General features: G+C 40.1%; 1 protein-coding gene across 4 annotated transcripts in view; it reads left to right on the forward strand.

Annotated features, from left to right (window-relative positions):
• Positions 1-16,693, forward strand: part of MIER1 (MIER1 transcriptional regulator) — a 670,836-nt gene extending 654,143 nt beyond the window's left edge. For all 4 annotated transcript variants that reach the window (XM_053693693.1, XM_053693691.1, XM_053693692.1 and 1 more), the window contains one exon: positions 1,123-16,693. In XM_053693693.1, coding sequence (XP_053549668.1) covers positions 1,123-1,415 — 293 coding nt within the window. In that variant the 3' untranslated portion in view covers positions 1,416-16,693. The remainder of the gene's footprint in view (positions 1-1,122) is intronic.
• The last annotated feature ends 1,980 nt before the right edge of the window (positions 16,694-18,673 follow it).

An 18,673-nucleotide genomic window follows, 5' to 3' on the forward strand; every position in this document is an offset into this window, starting at 1 on the left:
TTCCCTGTATATACACGAGCCGTACGCTCTTCTGTCTTTTAGCTTTTGTGTGTGTGTTTTCCCTGTATGTACATGAGCCGTACACTCTTCTGTCTTTTAGCTTTTGTGTGTGTGTTTTCCTGTATATACATGAGCCGTACACTCTTCTGTCTTTTAGCTTTTGTGTGTGTGTTTTCCCTGTATATACATGAGCCGTACGCTCTTCTGTCTTTTAGCTTTTGTGTGTGTGTTTTCCCTGTATGTACATGAGCCGTACGCTCTTCTGTCTTTTAGCTTTTGTGTGTGTGTTTTCCCTGTATGTACATGAGCCGTACGCTCTTCTGTCTTTTAGCTTTTGTGTGTGTGTTTTCCCTGTATGTACATGAGCCGTACGCTCTTCTGTCTTTTAGCTTTTGTGTGTGTATTTTCCCTGTATATACACGAGCCGTACGCTCTTCTGTCTTTTAGCTTTTGTGTGTGTGTTTTCCCTGTATATACACGAGCCGTACGCTCCTCTGTCTTTTAGCTTTTGTGTGTGTGTTTTCCCTGTATATACATGAGCCGTACACTCCTCTGTCTTTTAGCTTTTGTGTGTGTGTTTTCCCTGTATGTACATGAGCCGTACACTCTTCTGTCTTTTAGCTTTTGTGTGTGTGTGTTTTCCCTGTATGTACATGAGCCGTACGCTCTTCTGTCTTTTAGCTTTTGTGTGTGTGTTTTCCTGTATGTACATGAGCCGTACGCTCTTCTGTCTTTTAGCTTTTGTGTGTGTGTTTTCCTGTATGTACATGAGCCGTACGCTCTTCTGTCTTTTAGCTTTTGTGTGTGTGTTTTCCTGTATGTACATGAGCCGTACGCTCTTCTGTCTTTTAGCTTTTGTGTATGTGTTTTCCCTGTATGTACACGAGCCGTACTCTCTTCTGTCTTTTAGCTTTTGTGTGTGTGTTTTCCCTGTATGTACACGAGCCGTTCACTCCTCTGTCTTTTAGCTTTTGTGTGTGTGTTTTTCCTGTATGTACACGAGCCGTACGCTCTTCTGTCTTTTAGCTTTTGTGTGTGTATTTTCCCTGTATATACACGAGCCGTACGCTCTTCTGTCTTTTAGCTTTTGAGCTGTAGTACATGTTTGTTTTTGTTTTAAAGGTATATCCACCAATGATCCATCTGAAGTTGCCACATACAAAGAGGAAATCAGAAATGAAACTGTACATTTAAATGGGCCTAGTAGCAATGAAACATCACCCAATGAGTCAGACACCAATGGGTACAATTGTGAAAATGCCCGAGATTCCAAATGTAACCAATCAAACGCAAAGAATGACAAAGAGCTGGGTGAATACGACAGATCTGTGAAGAGGCGACACATTGATAGTGGAAGAAAAAGTCCTGAGCCCTCTGAGTTTTCTCAGGAAGTATTTTCACAAGGAGAGGTTTAAGGATTTAGCAGCGATGTTCGGAGACAATTTTGAAACACAATTCTGGGGAACTTGCACTTTTAGGATAATATAGTTATTTAACCGGCTCTATAAGTATAGTTGTATTTTTCTATAAGCCCCTACAGAGTTTGTGCTCCAGAGCATAAAGAAAAATGTTTTTTGTAATGAGCATTTTTAAAGGGACAGGTTGGATTTCCTTCTAAAATGTAAGGACCTTTTTTTTTATTTTATTTTTAGAATGTATCTAATATTTAACATAAGAATACAGCAAATTTATAAAATTAGTGCTTTGCTGTCAAATGGAAGTTTTTCTTTTTTTAATCTACATCTTGGGAAGAAGGTCCTTTTTAAATGGTATATTTCTAAATCTGGCCAGTCGTAAAATTGCTTAGGAAACCTGAACAAGTGCTTTGGGGTTTTTTTGTTTGTTTTTTAGATAGAAGATAAAAGAACAAACCACATCAGGTTTGTATATTATTGACATCAATGATGTCTTGCCTATTTGTATCTGGGTCAAAAAGATACATTTTGTATTTTTCCAGATTTCTTTGTAGCCTTTGAAAGATTTTTTACCGTACCTATGTTTTGATTGAACTGTTCTTTCTTAAACAAAGCTTGTATAATTTTCTTAACTTGTACAGTTGATAAACTTTTATTATGAGAAATTGATATTCTGAATGTTGTATGTTCAGTCTTTCTTTTCAGAAGTACTTTTTTATATTCATTTTCATTGTTGTGTTTACTTAAATGTTAATTGAGAATGGAAAAAAATTTTAGAAGCTAGTGAAGATATAACATTTTGTACAGGTTTAGCCTGTTGTGTGGTGGATCCGCTTGAATTGAAAAGGTGTATGGTGATGCTTGGTCAGGTAATTCCTGCTCATTTAAGGGACATTAAACACTTTGAAATGGTAATATAAAATGAATAATCATATAAATTTAAAAAACTCTGCACTTTCATTATTTATTTTGTCCCCTTTTCCTGCAATTCCATTCTGAAATTGTGAGCTTTTTAGTGTTTGTTAGAACTTTTGTATTCCACACAGCCATTGGCTGCACACTCTAGTGACCTATTTATAACTGTCTTTAATTGGCCACAGCAGAGGAGGTAACCTAAGTTACAACATGGCAGCTCCCAGTGTTTTATAGACACAAACTTTACACTTATTTTGTCAATATTTAAACAGCTAATGAAACTTTAAAAAAAAAAAAAAAATCATCTGCATGTTATTTTCCGACTAATCTTTTCTTTGAATGCATCATTCTATCTAGTATTTATTTAGTGTTTAATGTTCCTTTAAGGCAACCTTTTCTGAATCATTGGTTAAAACACTTTTTTCTTCATTATTTTAGATACAATTTACAGGATCAACTGTCATTAATGATAAGACACCAGATGCATCCTCTTTCACAAACACATTGAACAAATAATTTAAAATGTTGTTTACTTGACTGCGGTAGAATTATGACATTTTGAAAAAGGGAATGGATTTGGACATTTTCATTTTAAGCAGTAAATGTAAAGTTGAATGAATGAGTGCTCGGTTTTTAAAAATACTATTTAAAACAGAGGCACTTTCATTCATTAAAGGGACATTTCACCCGAAATGTTTCTCCCATTTAAATTGTTCCCAATGATCCATTTTACCTGCTGGAGTGTATTAACCCCTTAAGGATCGGGCAATTCAGACAAAAACTTTAAATTTTTTGCATTTTTGCCATCACTACATTTTAACAGGAATAGAGCCTTTTTTATATTTACCTATCAAAACTATATATTGTTTTTGGCAGACAACCCAAAGTATTGATCTAGGCCCATTTTGGTATATTTCATGCCACCATTTCACCGCCAAATGTGATCAAATATAAAAAAAGCTAACCTTTTTCACAATTTTAGGTTTCTCATTGAAATTATTTACAAACAGCTTATGCAATTATGGCACAAATGGTTGTAAATGCTTCTCTGGGATCCCCTTTGTTCAGAAATAGCAGACATATATGCTTTGGCATTGCTTTTTGGTAATTAGAAGGCCGCTAAATGCCGCTGCGCACCATACTTGTATTATGCCCAGCAGTGAAGGGGTTAATTAGGTAGCTTTTAGGGTTAATTTTAGCCTTAGTGTAGAGATCAGCCTCCCACCTGAAACATCCCGCCCCCTGATCCCTCCCTGACCCCCCTCAAACAGCTCTATTTCCTCCCCAATCTTACTATTGTCACCGCCATCTTAAGTACTGGCAGAAAGTCTGCCAGTATGAAAATAAAAGCCTTTTCTTTCTTAAGACACAGTGAGTCCAGAAAATCATCAATTACTGTTGGGAATATCACTCCTGGCCAGCAGGAGGAGGCAAAGAGCACCACAGCAAAGATGTTAAGTATCACTTCCCTTCCCACAACCCCCAGTCATTCTCTTTGCCTTCAGTGCAAGGAGGAGGTGACGTTATAGGCGTCTGTATAAGATTCTTCTATCAAGATTTGTTTTTATTTTGATGATCTTCCAACACAAGCTGGGTTTAGCTGTACTCCACGTTAGTCTCTTCAGTAGGGCTGTGGTAGCTTTCAAGCAGTTGGGAACTTGTGGGTTGGGCCTCACTGCGTTTTTCCTGACAGATTGCTGCCCTCTCACTGAATGCCAGAGTAGGTTTACTTTGTTCATTTCTTCTCTCCTAGGTCTCTGTGAGGAGTGGCTTCCTCTCATGCCAGGGAGCTGTACTCCTGCTGGACAGCTGGATGTGCAGGTAAGTGCCTTTTGTCTTCTGGCGCTAGGAGGCTGGCACTGTAGGGGTTAGCTGGGAAGCTACCCAAAAATGCTAATTTTTATATGGGACTAGAATCCTGGGTTCAGGATCACTTTATGGCAGTGGGCAGGCACACATGTTACACTGCGACTGGGGTTATAACTTTTATTAATAATTAAGTTTATCCCTTATTTTTTACTTTGGGTTTAGCTAAGCAGGTTTTTGAATATGCACAATTGTGCTTATGGGAACTGTCTGTCACAAATTTTAGCAGTGCACTGTGAGTTTGTGAAGTTTTCATGTGATTGGTGTTTGTGCTCATACTTATGATACTGCACTGCTGAGGCTCGCAGTTTTGAGATCATGTCTCTTATGTGAAGTGTGTTTGAGAAGATTAACACTCCAGTTCCATCAGTCTCCGCCATTGCTCATTGCGTGGCGGGAAGGACGCTGCTTCGTTGCAGTTTTTAGCTTGGAAGCGCGCGCTTGGGGTCATTATGGCTCAGTTTCAGTTGTGACACGATTCTCCATTTTAGTTTGAGCCAGCGGAGTGGCGCCTGTTTATATTAATAGTTCACGATCGGCAGAGAGCTCTGCTGTGTTACCGACAATGGTGATATTGGTAGCCTAAGTGGAGTTAATCTATTAGTACTTTGATAGAGCAGTGGATTATTACCATGCCCTGTATATTATTTAATGAAAGAGATGGCCAAATTAGTATTTTATTATTTTTTTTTTCAATTCGGTTTTTAATGCCCAGGTTCTGAGGCGTATTTTGAGAAGCCGTTTCATTGTCCTGTATTAGTGTTTTTAAAGGGACAGACAGGTACACTCTTTAAAAAAAACACATATTCTTTCCCAGACATGGAAAACATTAATTGTCATGACAGTAAATAACAGCTGTAAGATGTTAAACATTTTTTTATATTAAAATAAAGGGATTTTATTTTGATCTCCAGACATGGTAAATTCTGTGTTTGATCATGTATGTTTTTATATTATGTTTTAAGGCACAAATTGATCCTATGCAATTATGTGCTGCTTGCTTAGCTAGGTTTTTTTTTGGTGTTTTTTTTTTCTTGGGTGAACTCAGGGTGATACTGTTCAGGCAATGCCACCGTTTTCTCCTTATTTGTCCCCAGCCTCAATGGCATCACATGCAGTGCCCTGCAGTTCCTCTCAATCTCCTGGAGGAGTGTATTTGCCTGCAGAATTTTCTGTCCAGGTATCCTCTGTGGCATTATTCACTTTTCCTATACTAAGGGAAATCGCAAGAGGAAGATTAGAGATTCATATAGTAAGATTTCTGTACCCCCTGCTACTGCTCTGTTTGCCTTACTCATAGTTTTGATGAGGAGGATATGCCAGTAGTATCTGAGGGTGAAATCTCAGATTCGGTCAGTATAATTCCTTTGTTTGATGCCGAAGTAGTAACCTTCAGCTTTAGCTTGAACACCTTTGTGTACGGCAAGGAGGTTTTGGCTATTTGTAGCGACTTCGATACGCCTGTCGTCGTCCATCCTAAAGAATCTAGTAAAATTTATAAGACTAGGATTTCTTTGTGGAAGGAGTCTGGTCTGGTGAGGGATTCGTCAGAAACTAGGTAAAATTCTTAGACTCAGTTTAATTCTTTCATCTGCTACCGAAGTAGTCCACTTCAGATGTATGTTTGCACACCTCGTGTACGTTAAAGGAGGTTTTAGTTCTTGGACGACATCAATCCCCTCTCATTGTCAACCCTTGGAAGTTTTGTAAACTTTCTTTTCTCTGATGTTTACTATAGCTCAGAGAACTTCGATCCCTAGGGAGGGTAGTTGCTCCTCCCGGATCCATGGATAAGAAGCTGGAGGGTTAACTGTTCCATTAGAACAATGCCTTGTCTTACTAGACTTGCTGTACTGGCCCACTGGGCATTGTGGCTGAGACCTGGTTAGTCAAAAAGCCTACCTGGGTCTTAATGGTGCAGCTTAGGCTTTATAGTCCTGCAGTTGCAGGTTTAATATTGTATGTTCCTCCTAATCAACGCTGATGGTTTTTCTTTTCAAGGATGGGAACTTGTTTGAACTTGGCCTGGCAGAATTTAAGGGTGGAAAAAGATTTTTCTACCACACGTCAAGAGATTAAGACTAAATGGAAGGTTTTTCATTTTCCTCTTTCTGCAGGGTCAGTCTTGTCTTTTAAAGTCCAATTTAAGATTTCCTCCCAGGGACAGATTTTTCCGTCTAGAGTATCTGTAATCCAGATTGGTCGAGTGACATTCCTTGAACTGGGTTCAGGACCTTCCTCTCTGGGAGTGATAGTTCCAGCCCCAGTCTGCGAACGGATTCTAGGTATTTATCTTTCTCAGGTTCTGACCTTCAAATAGTATCCATTCTCCTTTGGTTCAAGAGGACTTGTTCATAATGGACATAGACCTGAAGGATGAGTTTTTATTGCTCCTATTATTTGGGATCTTCTCAAGTTTCTGAGCCTTGTTATCCTAGAAAGACTTTTTGGTCTTGGAGTATTGCAGGGTGCTCTTCTGGTCAATTTATGATTCAGGTGTCATCCTTCTTCGAGCAAACTCTTTCAGGAGATCTTGCCCAATTTCTTTCCCATGGATGGGAAATGAATCTGGAGAAGAGTTCCCTTGTTTTTATCTACAAGGGTGATTTATTGGAAACTTTAATAGTTTCTCTATCTTGGAAAAGATTCTATCAGAGGTCAGATTTCAAGATCTATTTCTTTTCCTTTCTCTGAAGTTTACTGTCCGGCTAACAGCGAGCTCTTGTGGTCTGGTAAATAACTTAACCATTTTTCAAGCGCAAGGTTGGTAGTTCGGATCTAGCTGCAGTTGATTTTATCTTCACTTTTCAGTGACTCAACATATGGAGGGAATTGTTCCGATGTTATCATGGATATTAATTCCTTTGTAATTTTCCATAGAACGGACAACATTCGGATCTGTCTCAGAGATAGATCTAGATCAGTCGACAAGAGATTCTCTCCCGTAGTAGTTTATCAGGAGTATCTGTCTCAGGGTGCATGCTTCTAGAGACATTCCTGGTTGAGGGGACCATGGTCTTGTTTTAAGGCGTAGGGTTTATGGATCGGAAGTGTCTCCTCTCCTTTTTAACATCTTGGAGTTGAGAGCGAATTACAATGCTTTGATGGCTAGGCCTTAGTTGTTCTTAGCTTGGTTCCAGTCGAACAATACCACCTAAATGGTTTACATCAACCTCCAGGGAGGAACTCGGAGTACCTTAACCTTGTTCTTAGGATTGTTCTGTGGGTTTTCAATTGTCTGTCTGCCATTTGCATTCCAGGAGTGTACATGGGAAGTGTTTTTTCTGAGCAGGCAGACTTTCCATCCTGGGGAGTGGGAACTCCATCCGAAGGTGTTCTCTAGGTTAACAACCAAATGGGGTTTACTGGTATTGGATCTGATGGCGTCTCGTCAGAACTTGAAGCTCCCTAAGTAAGGGTTGAGGTTGAGGGATCCTCAAGCCCTTCTGATAGATGATATGGCAGTTCCAAGGAACTTCAGATTGGCTTATCTCTCTTCCCCGTTTGCTCTCCTCCCACAAGTCATCGCTCGGATCAAGCAGGAGAGAGCGTCAGTGATTCTATTAGCTCCTGCGTGGCTTCGCAGGATCTGGTTTGCAGATCTTGTAGATGTCGTCTCTACCTCTGTGGAGACTACCGCTCAGGAAGGACCTTCTGCTTCAGGGGCCCTTCCTTGATTCAAATCTCGTTTCTCTGAAACTGACTGTTTAGGTACTGAATGCTTAATTTTAGCTTAGCATGTTTTTTTCTGAATCGGTCATAGAGACCTTGGTTCAGACCCGTAAGCCTGTCCCTAGAACGATTTACCATAAGATATGGCGTATATATCTTATTGGTGTGAGTCTAAAGGATAATCTTGGAGTAAGGTCAGAATCCCAAGGATCTTATCTTTCTCCAGGAAGGCCTAGAGAAGGGGTTATCTGTCGGGGGGGTCAGATTTCTGCTCTATCCTTTCTGCTGCATAAGCATCTGACGGACATGCCGGATGTACAATCCTTTTGTCAGGCCCTGGTTAGAATCAGGCCTGTGTTTAAGTCAGTTGCTCCTCCTTGGAGCCTTAACCTTGTTCTTAAAGGTTTACAACAGGCTCAGTTTGAACCTATGCATTTCATAGATATTAAGTTATTATCTTGAAAGGTTTCATTTCATACTGCTATTTCTTCTGCCCGGAGGGTTTCTGAACTCTTAGCTTTGCAGTGTGATTCTCCTTATCTCATATTTTATGCAGATAAGGCAGTTTTCCGTACTAAGTTTGGTGTTCTTCCTAAGGTTGGTTCAGACAGAAATATTAATCAGGATATTGTTGTTCCTTCTCTCTGTCCTAATCTTTCTTCTCATAAAGAGCGGTTGCTGCACAACTTAGGCTCTTAAATACTATCTGCAGGCTATGAAGGACTTTCGTCAGTCTTCTGCATTGTTAGTTTGCTTTTCTGGAAAACATAAAGGCCAGAAAGCTACTGCCGCTTCTTTCTTTCTGGTTGAGAAGTGTTATTCGTATGGCTTATGAGACTGCTGGACAGCAGCCTCCTGAGAGAATTACAGCCCATTCCACTTGGGTGGTTTCTTCTTGGGCCTTCAAGAATGAGGCCTCTGTAGAACAGATTTGTAAGGCTGCGACGTGGTCTTCTGTGCACACTTTTTCTAAATTCTATAAATGTGATGCTTTTGCCTCAGCTGAGGCTTCTTTTGGGAGAAGGGTTCTGCAAGCAGTGATGCCTTCTGTTTAGGTTACCTGTCTTGTCCCTCCCTTATCTGTGTCCTCTAGCTTGGGTATTGATTCCCAACAGTAATTGATGATTCCGTGGTCTCACTGTGTCTTAAGAAAGAAAACAAAATTGATGCTTACCTGATACATCTATTTATTTCTTGACACAGTGAGTATATGGCCCTCCCTGTTGTCTCAGACAGTTTTTTATATAAACCTCTGCACCTTGTGTTATATCCTTTCTCTCCTTTCCTTCAGTTGAATGGTACAGGGTACGGCGCTGGTGGTTAAGGGGTTAAATTGTTTACAAGTAGCTCCTTTACCCCTATTTTGGCCTTTGAAATAGCTGATTTAGCTTGTGGTTTCCCAACCTATACTAAAAGTTTTGATACTGGAATCTCAGCTATTGAATAACCTAAGTAAATACAGCCAGCAGAATAAATTGCACTCACAGTGGGGTGCAGGATAGTTAAGTAATAAAATGATAATTTTCCATTGTTCTCTCTATGTATTGAGCTTTAGTTTTCTAGACAAATATAAGATAAGGAAGCAAGTGTGTGTACACAAAGTGATAACATAATGAGATATGATATTACCTGAAGTTTAACCCATTGTAATGGGCTGTGGTTTAAAAGCACAAAATCAGCTGCTTCATATACACAAAAAGCCCTGAAAATACAATTTCTCATACTTTGTATACTCTGCAGCTGGTATAGCAAGTCATTGAAAATAAACTATTTTACAGTGTACTGTCCCTTTAATCTTTACATTGCAGCATTTTTTTTAAAATACCCAGACCAGCAATCCTCCGCCCGCAGCTCCTCAGCAATGACAAAACCCAGTGTACTGTCCCTTTAATCTTTACATTGCAGCATTTTTTTTTAAATACCCAGACCAGCAATCCTCCGCCCGCAGCTCCTCAGCAATGACAAAACCCAGTGTACTGTCCCTTTAATCTTTACATTGCAGCATTTTTTTTAAAATACCCAGACCAGCAATCCGCCCGCAGCTCCTCAGCAATGACAAAACCCAGTGTACTGTCCCTTTAATCTTTACATTGCAGCATTTTTTTTTTAAATACCCAGACCAGCAATCCTCCACCCGCAGCGTCTTAGCAAAGACAAAACCCAGTGTACTGTCCCTTTAATCTTTACATTGCAGCATTTTTTTTAAAATACCCAGACCAGCAATCCTCCGCCCGCAGCTCCTCAGCAATGACAAAACCCAGTGTACTGTCCCTTTAATCTTTACATTGCAGCATTTTTTTAAAATACCCAGACCAGCAATCCTCCGCCCGCAGCTCCTCAGCAATGACAAAACCCATTAATGAATGAAAGTGCCCCTGTTTTTAATCATTCATTCAGCTTTACATTCACTTTAATGCAGAGCAGATACAGTAAATAACCTAACTCTTTCCTGGAAGTGTCAAGGCTTTTTTAAACTTTAACTATACCAACAGCTCTATTGCTCTCTTACTACAGTAAAGTATTGTAACCCAACCTAACTACAATAGACAGAAAGATAATGTGTGTTACTGAGTCCAGAATCAGGAAGTTTAAAAACAACAAAAAATGTTCTGCTAATAATAAAAATAAATTTGCCTGGTTGTTTTTTCCAGTAAAGATATGACTATCAGCCAATGGGCTGCTGCACTGTTCTTTAAATGCTTTAATGCTGGGGTTTGTTTTCCTTTTGCAGAATGGCTATTACATTTTTCATGGGCTAGTTAGTCAAGAATATTAGCCTTTTTTAAATAACTAAATAAAAACTTTCATGTCTCTTATTCATTCTTAAATACTCCAGCCCAATGTCAGGCAGATCAGCAGCCAGGAAATAACCCAGAAGGGCTCACATCTCGCCACAATCAATGTAACATATTTTGTCATGGAAGAATCGTGCTGTGTTGCTACCATGTCTTTTGCGCTTTTTGTTCTCATGTATTATGCACCCACTGTAACATTAGAAAAATCTAACTCAACATCACTCTACAAACGTTTTTTTCTTTTTCCATTCAAAATAGATTATTATAAAAAGTGTATGTCCAAACACGTTAGCTTGTAACCAGTACTGGAAATATATGCAATATCTGTGGTTTTGTTAGGTCTGTGAATTTCCTGTGAGGCTGTTTACATTTTATTTAATTCCCTATGTTAAGTGTGCAGTAGCTTTACAGAACTTTTGGGGGTGTCCTTTAATATTCACTACAACACATTCATTGGCCAGTGTTACCATGCACTGTTGCCTACTTGGCACAATCATGGCTTATTTAAGAACCCCTTATGCATCTGAATTTGTTTTGTGGAAAAAATGCATAGGACTAAAGTAATTTATTTCATTGTCTTATAAAAAGAGTAGATATGTGTGACTTTTTGTGACACTCTTCACTACATGCTTATTGATTTAAATTACAACAGAGCATATATCTAGAAAAGAACTAAAAATAATTTATACAGCATTTTTATGCCTGAAGAACTTCCAGCTCTGCTTAGTGCATTATATTTGTGATGTTGCTAACAAAAGCCAATGTGGCAGCCTTAAAGGGACAGTATACATCAATTTTTGTTTAACTGCATGTAATAGACACTACAATAAAGAAGAATGAATATGCAGAGATACTGATATAAAAATCTAGTATAAAAAGGTACTTAGAAGCTCCAAGTTTAGCTCTGTTAAAAAGATTAGCTAGAACACCCACTGCAAGTGCTTCAATAGCAAAAAAAAGCAGAACCCCCTCCCCTTCCTCTGCATATGAAAAGACTCTTTACACAAACAGGAGAAAGCTGGAGTAGGTATACATCAGTATTCTACTAAAACTTTGGGGCTTGGTTAGGAGTCTGAAAATCAGCGCAATGTTATTTAAAAATAAGCAAAACTATACTTCATAAATGGAAAGAGTCCACAGCTGCATTCATTACTTTTGGGAATTCAGAACCTGGCCACCAGGAGGAGGCAAAGATACCCCAGCCAAAGGCTTAAATACCTCCCCCACTTCCCTCATCCCCCAGTCATTCTTTGCCTTTCGTCCCAGGAGGTTGGCAGAGAAGTGTCAGAAATTTTAGATAGTCTCTTAGAAAGGGTACTACTCTTCGGCATGGGACTGGAGTTTTAATTAGTCCTGTCAGCCTCTCAGTGAGAGCCTGGGTGAAAGTTAGAGTCCGGAGATGCAGGGAGAGTCTTTCTGCGAAACCATCCCGACTCATATTAACAGCTCCACAAGCAATCGGCGTTGACAAGTTTTGCTGCCTGCTTTTTTCTCTCAAGTCCATGTCAGGAGCAAGGCTACTATCTGTCACACTTGAAGGGTCGTGTTCCTGTTCCACGTTGTAGATTCCGGTAAGATCGGTTCATGTTACTTTCATCATGGATGTATTGTAATTACAACTGTTTATCCGAGAGGGGCTACAACCTTTAACATATTCTCAGTGAGGCTCCTTTTTGTATCTAGGAATCAAGGGTTAAGGTCTCCTAATGGGGGGGTTATTGAACAGGGGGGTTTATAATAATGTTTATGTGATTTTGTCATCTTCTGTGTAGTGTTGCTTCATCTCATGGCTATTTTGGAACATAACGGCCTATGTCTAGTGACGCAGCCTTTACGGTCGGGCGCGCTTTTGCATGGACTGCATGGTTTTCCTTGTGACCCCATTTCTGCTTTCCTGACCGTGTGGCGACAGAGAAATCCTTGTCCGCTGGTGTCTGGTTCTCTGGAGGTGGTGAGTGCCCCAGCCATTGGGGGTGTATGGTGCCGTTTAGATTTTTCTTATTGGTCCAATTTTTATTCAGTGTCCCAGTTATGGAGAATTCTGATTTTTTGGAGACAGATGTCTCTGATTTAGACTCTACTTCTTGCGAAGAATATGAATTGGCCCAGTTGATACATGCCCATCAATTATCTTCCGAATGCCATTTTAGAGTGCTTTTTCTCGGGATCGGGGAATCAGGTGCCCACTTAGCCATCCGTCTCTGGGGATTCTATTTCTCACGAGACGAGTTCCCTACCACCAACTCTTACTACGCATGCAGGTAACCCAAACGCTACTTATCCTATGTAGTGTGGCCTGTTCCCACCAGAGGTTATGACACGGTTCTGCATTGCCATATCTTTGGCCCTGGCGCATCTGAACCTCCCGGGAATTTGCTTACGATATTGTTCGTGTTTTGTTAACCGGGGCTAGTCAGGCGTGGGTTCGACTGTTCCAGTTCAGCCCTCCGGGGGAGCGACTGCCCCTGAGGCCTCAGGAGTCAACGTTCGGGCCGGTGTTTTCTTTTGTCAAGGCAGAGGTATGTTGCGCCTTTCGTTATAGACTGGCAACATGCTCAGTCTTTCCGATTTTTCTGGGAACTAGAGTGTTACTTCCCGTTGTGGGTTGGAGGCTTTGAGAATTTAGGTCCTTCATTTCGCCGTTCTTACGGTTTTGCCTTTCATGGTCTCTTTGGAAGTGTCCTTTTAGAGGTTCTCTTCCTTTGGGTCGAGACTTCCTGGACTTCGTCTGGTTTTATTCTCTGCCGATTTTGGCTGTTTAATTAGGAAGTGAAGGCCTTGATGCTCTGTCTTCGGGAGTTAGTCGTCTCCATATCCGGGGCGATAGGAGGTGTTGTCTCTTTTTCCAAGATTTTTGCGTAGGGGATGTTTTTCTGCCTGAGTTCGGCATGCTTTGCATTCTTCTCCCTTGGGTGTGATCCTCTGGAACATTAATCTGAAAGGATTATGGAGACTAACCTTTCTTTCTACTCTCTTTCGGGTGACACTGTTCTCGTTCTCATTTCCCTTAGTGTTGCCCTTGGGGCCTTTGGGCTCTAGAGAAATTGCGTGACTTTGTCGCGGCCTAGCACCTTGTTGGGGGATGTTGACCTCCGGCTAAGGGTGTTCTCTTCCCTTTGTGCTGGGAATTACGAGTTAGTCCTGTACCCGTTCTCCGGGTTTCCCGGTTTTCATCCCCTGTTAGTCTGATTGCTTCAGACAGGTATCTTGTGTTCCCTGGGGGTGTCGTTCATTCTAGGACTATTCTGGGTCCCGAGTCCAGGGTTCTTGTCTTGGATCCTTCTTGGATGTCTGGAAACATGATCCTGTGGACTGGTTCGGGACGACCCAGTTTTTTCAGGGACCCTATGTTGCGACATAGGGACTAGCTCATTGGGCTTGCAAGCAGGAAGGCCAGAGTTTACATCCACCTTCGGGTACTGGTTATAAACTTTAAGGCCTGACTTGTACTTCGGACAGAGTGTGCTCCTCTTCATGGGGAGTTTATTTTCTGTTGGGTCAACAGTGGTGTCTGGATGATTTTTTCATTCGGTCCGTGTTTTGATCATACTATGGCTTCATGTCTTGTGGACATGTACGCTGTTCTTATCTGTGCCCTTTCCTTTTGAGGGGATAGTTTGTCTTCATTATGAGCTGGGGTTTCCTCTCTCTGGAGGGTCTTTGTCCTGCCCTGTGTGTAGGAGGTTGGATCAGATGGCTTATTTCTGTAAGGGGCAGCATCTACTGCTCTGTGGGCTCTGTTCCACCTGTTGGAATTTGATCTCTCTATGTAGAAACTGTCTAAGAAAGCTGTGACAGGTCTTCCTACAGATCTATTGCACTTTTATCTGTTCCAGGTCCCAGGGTGTTCTCCTTGGGAGTGCCTTATTTTGAAGGAGCGGATTGGGTTGGCACCCAAGCTCTGTTGGGGTGGGTGAGTCCCCCCTTTTTCTTTCCATTCCTGGGGGGGCTTATGTTTGGGGTCTTTCTGTCCCTTCTGTCTATCAGACATGTCTTTCGCTTGGGCTGGTCTGGTGTTGGAGCATGATCTGAGATCTGTTGCTCTGCTAAATTTATCCTCGGAGCATTCGAGGTACGGTAAGCCTCTTGAGGTTTCTTTTTCCATGTTCAAGGTTTGTGGGAAGGACTGGAAGCTCTTAGCCTGCGACGTTATCCGCTGGTTGGCAGATACTTAGCAATCTGAGGGATCATATCTTCAGCTGCTTTCTGCTTGCCCTGCAAGTATTTAAGTTTCTTAGTCATTTTTACATGATTACAGCGTGCAGTGTTTTTGCTTCAGGTGGTGTTCGTCAGACCTGTCTGAGCTTGCTGCACAAGGTTTTGTTTCTGAGTATTTCTATATTTTGAGCTACCTTTTTGCGACTTGGGGACCTTCGTCTTCAGTTGCTTTTTAGAGTGCGGTTGCACTGTGTTAGGGGAAGATCCTCTTTGTATCAGACTCCCGGCCTTATCCCGTGGTTTCTGTATTTCTGGAGTCTGGGCGTTGCCTCCCCTTGTTTCTATGAGACCAGTGGGTCTCTGTTGGTCTGGAGTTCCTTATGCTAGCTGGACAGCTAGCCCTGCATACTAATGCACTGTGGCTACTCTGCGCTGTAGCAAACCGAGGGTTGCAAGTTCAATCCCAGGCGAGGTCTACTCAGTCTTCCTCCTTTCGAGGTTGATAAGATGAGCAGCGCCTTGAGTCCCTTAACGGGGATTTGCCACGATTTATGAGAACATTCATGTTTTCTCCGTGTCTTTTCTTCTTTGTGGAAGAATACAGTAGCTTGTGCCCTTTCTTTTAGTAAGGGGTGTGTTGTTTGGAGACCGACTGCTGGGTGACGGTGTCTCCTGGAGGCTGTTGACTCAGTCGAGTCTAGTTCCAGCGGTCTCTTGCAAGGCTTGTGGACTATCTGCGGTCAGGGTCCTTGGGCCTTTTCTTTTTCAAAGTTGTTCTTGGCTTCGGATGAAGCAGGATGTTGTTGGGTAGGGGTTTTCAGACCTGGTGCCTTCAGAATGGGCCGCCTATTCCACCCTCCCAGTTTTGCATTCAGTGTCGCATATAGCTTGGGTATTGTTTTCCCAAAAGTAATGAATGCAGCTGTGGACTCTTTCCATTTATGAAGAAAAACTTAAATTATGCTTACCTGATAATTTTATTTTCTTGAGATGGAAAGAGTCCACAGCTCCCCGCCGTATTTTTCTGTGGTGCATCTGTTATTTTTGTTGTTCTGGCACCCTGGTATTTCTCCTACTGTTCCTTGTTCCTCGGCAGAATTACTGGAGGATGAGGGGAGTGGGAGAATTATTTAAGCCTTTGGCTGGGTTGTCTTTGCCTCCTCCTGGTGGCCAGGTACTTTCCCAAAAGTAATGAAGGCAGTTGTGGACTCTTTCCATCTGAAAAAAAGAAAATTATCAGGTAAGCATAATTTAAGGGGTTTTAAAAAATAAAAAAAAACTGTATAGGCGATATAAATTAATTGTGTACAAAACGTATGCAAAGAACAATCTAGTGTATAATGTCCTTTTAACTTAAATACCTAAAAAAAAAAGTCATTTGGTGGCATATGCTTAGTTCTGTTTGGTAAAGTTTTGTTTTTTTTTACACATTTTATCCATACGTATAATTTGTATTTGTAATGTTAACTTTTTTTATTCCATTCACCCATGCACTGTGGTCCATCTTGAATTTCAGCCAGCTAGTTTGTTTGTTGCTATTTGTTGTTTATTGCTCTGTCTTATGTCATTATGTAACTTCTGTTTACAGCGAGTATTTTTTCCTGTTGGTTGAAAGCGCAGCCATTTGACTTGTGAAAGTGAATTTGTTAAACTTCGTTATAGACCCACAATATTTGTTTTAATAGTTCAGCTTTTAGCCTCACTACCAAGCTTTAAATGAATGTAATTTGTCAATGAATTGTTGCTGTTTTAATTGGACAAACTTCTTACGTGTTTTGTTCATTTTGCACTGTTGGTATTTTGCCTCTACTTTTTCTTAGTCTTGTTGGCAAACCTATAAAAAAACATATTAAAATATTTTTTTGGGAATAAGTTTTTGTTTTTGTTTCTGAAATTTTGCTGTTTCACATTAAAGTTACACGAAACCCCAAATTTTTATTTCATGATTCAGAAAGTTAATACAATTTTAAAAACATTTCTAATTTACTTCTACGATTACATTTGCTTTGTTCTCTTGTTGTTCTTTGTTGAAGAGATATCTGGAGCACTAAATTACAGGAAATAGTGCTGCCATCTAGTGCATCTTACTAATGTATAACATTGTTATAAAACTGCTGCCATCTAGTGCATCTTACTAATGTATAACATTGTTATAAAACTGCTGCCATCTAGTGCTCTTGCTAATGTATAACATTATTATAAAACTGCTGCCATCTAGTGCTCTTGCTAATGTATAACATTGTTATAAAACTGCTGCCATCTAGTGCTCTTGCTAATGTATAACATTGTTATAAAGCTGCTGCCATCTAGTGCATCTTACTAATGTATAACATTGTTATAAAACTGCTACCATCTAGTGCTCTTGCAAATGGATAACATTATTATAAAACTGCTGCCATCTAGTGCATCTTACTAATGTATAACATTGTTATAAAACTGCTGCCATCTAGTGCTCTTGCTAATGTATAACATTATTATAAAACTGCTGCCATCTAGTGCTCTTGCTAATGTATAACATTGTTATAAAACTGCTGCCATCTAGTGCTCTTGCTAATGTATAACATTGATATAAAACTGCTGCCATCTAGTGCATCTTGCTAATGTATAACATTGTTATAAAACTGCTACCATCTAGTGCTCTTGCAAATGGATAACATTATTATAAAACTGCTGCCATCTAGTGCATCTTACTAATGTATAACATTGTTATAAAACTGCTGCCATCTAGTGCTCTTGCTAATGTATAACATTGTTATAAACTGCTGCCCTCTAGTACTCTTGCTAATGTATAACATTGTTATAAAACTGCTGCCATCTAGTGCTCTTGCTAATGAATAACATTGTTATAAAACTGCTGCCATCTAGTGCTCTTGCTAATGTATAACATTGTTATAAAACCGCTGCTATCTAGTGCATCTTACTAATGTATAACATTGTTATAAAACTGCTGCCATCTAGTGCTCTTGCTAATGTATAACATTGTTATAAAACTGCTGCCATCTAGTGCTCTTGCTAATGTATAACATTGTTATAAAACTGCTGCCATCTAGTGCTCTTGCTAATGTATAACATTGTTATAAAATTGCTGCCATCTAGTGCCCTTGCTAATGTATAACATTATTATAAAACTGCTGCCATCTAGTGCCCTTGCTAATGTATAACATTGTTATAAAACTGCTGCTTTCTAGTGCATCTTACTAATGTATAACATTGTTATAAAACTGCTGCCATCTAGTGCTCTAGCTAATGTATAACATTGTTATAAAACTGCTGCCATCTAGTGCATCTTACTAATGTATAACATTGTTATAAAACTGCTACCATCTAATGCTCTTGCTAATGTATAACATTGTTATAAAACTGCTGCCATCTAGTGCTCTTGCTAATGTATAACATTATTATAAAACTGCTGCCATCTTGTGTTCTTGCTAATGTATAACATTGTTATAAAACTGCTGCCATCTAGTGCTCTTGCTTATGTATGACATTATTATAAAACTGCTGCCATCTAGTGCTCTTGCTAATGTATAGCAGTGTTATAAAACTGCTGCCATCTAGTGCTCTTGCTAATGTATAACATTGTTATAAAACTGCTGCCATCTAGTGCATCTTGCTAATGTATAACATTGTTATAAAACTGCTGCCATCTAGTGCTCTTGCTAATGTATAACATTATTATAAAACTGCTGCCATCTAGTGCTCTTGCTAATGTATAACATTGTTATAAAACTGCTGCCATCTAGTGCTCTTGCTAATGTATAACATTGATATAAAACTGCTGCCATCTAGTGCATCTTGCTAATGTATAACATTGTTATAAAACTGCTACCATCTAGTGCTCTTGCAAATGGA

The sequence above is a fragment of the Bombina bombina genome, chromosome 10 (assembly GCF_027579735.1).
Source record: "Bombina bombina isolate aBomBom1 chromosome 10, aBomBom1.pri, whole genome shotgun sequence".
In the NCBI taxonomy this organism is placed as follows: Eukaryota; Metazoa; Chordata; class Amphibia; order Anura; family Bombinatoridae; genus Bombina; species Bombina bombina.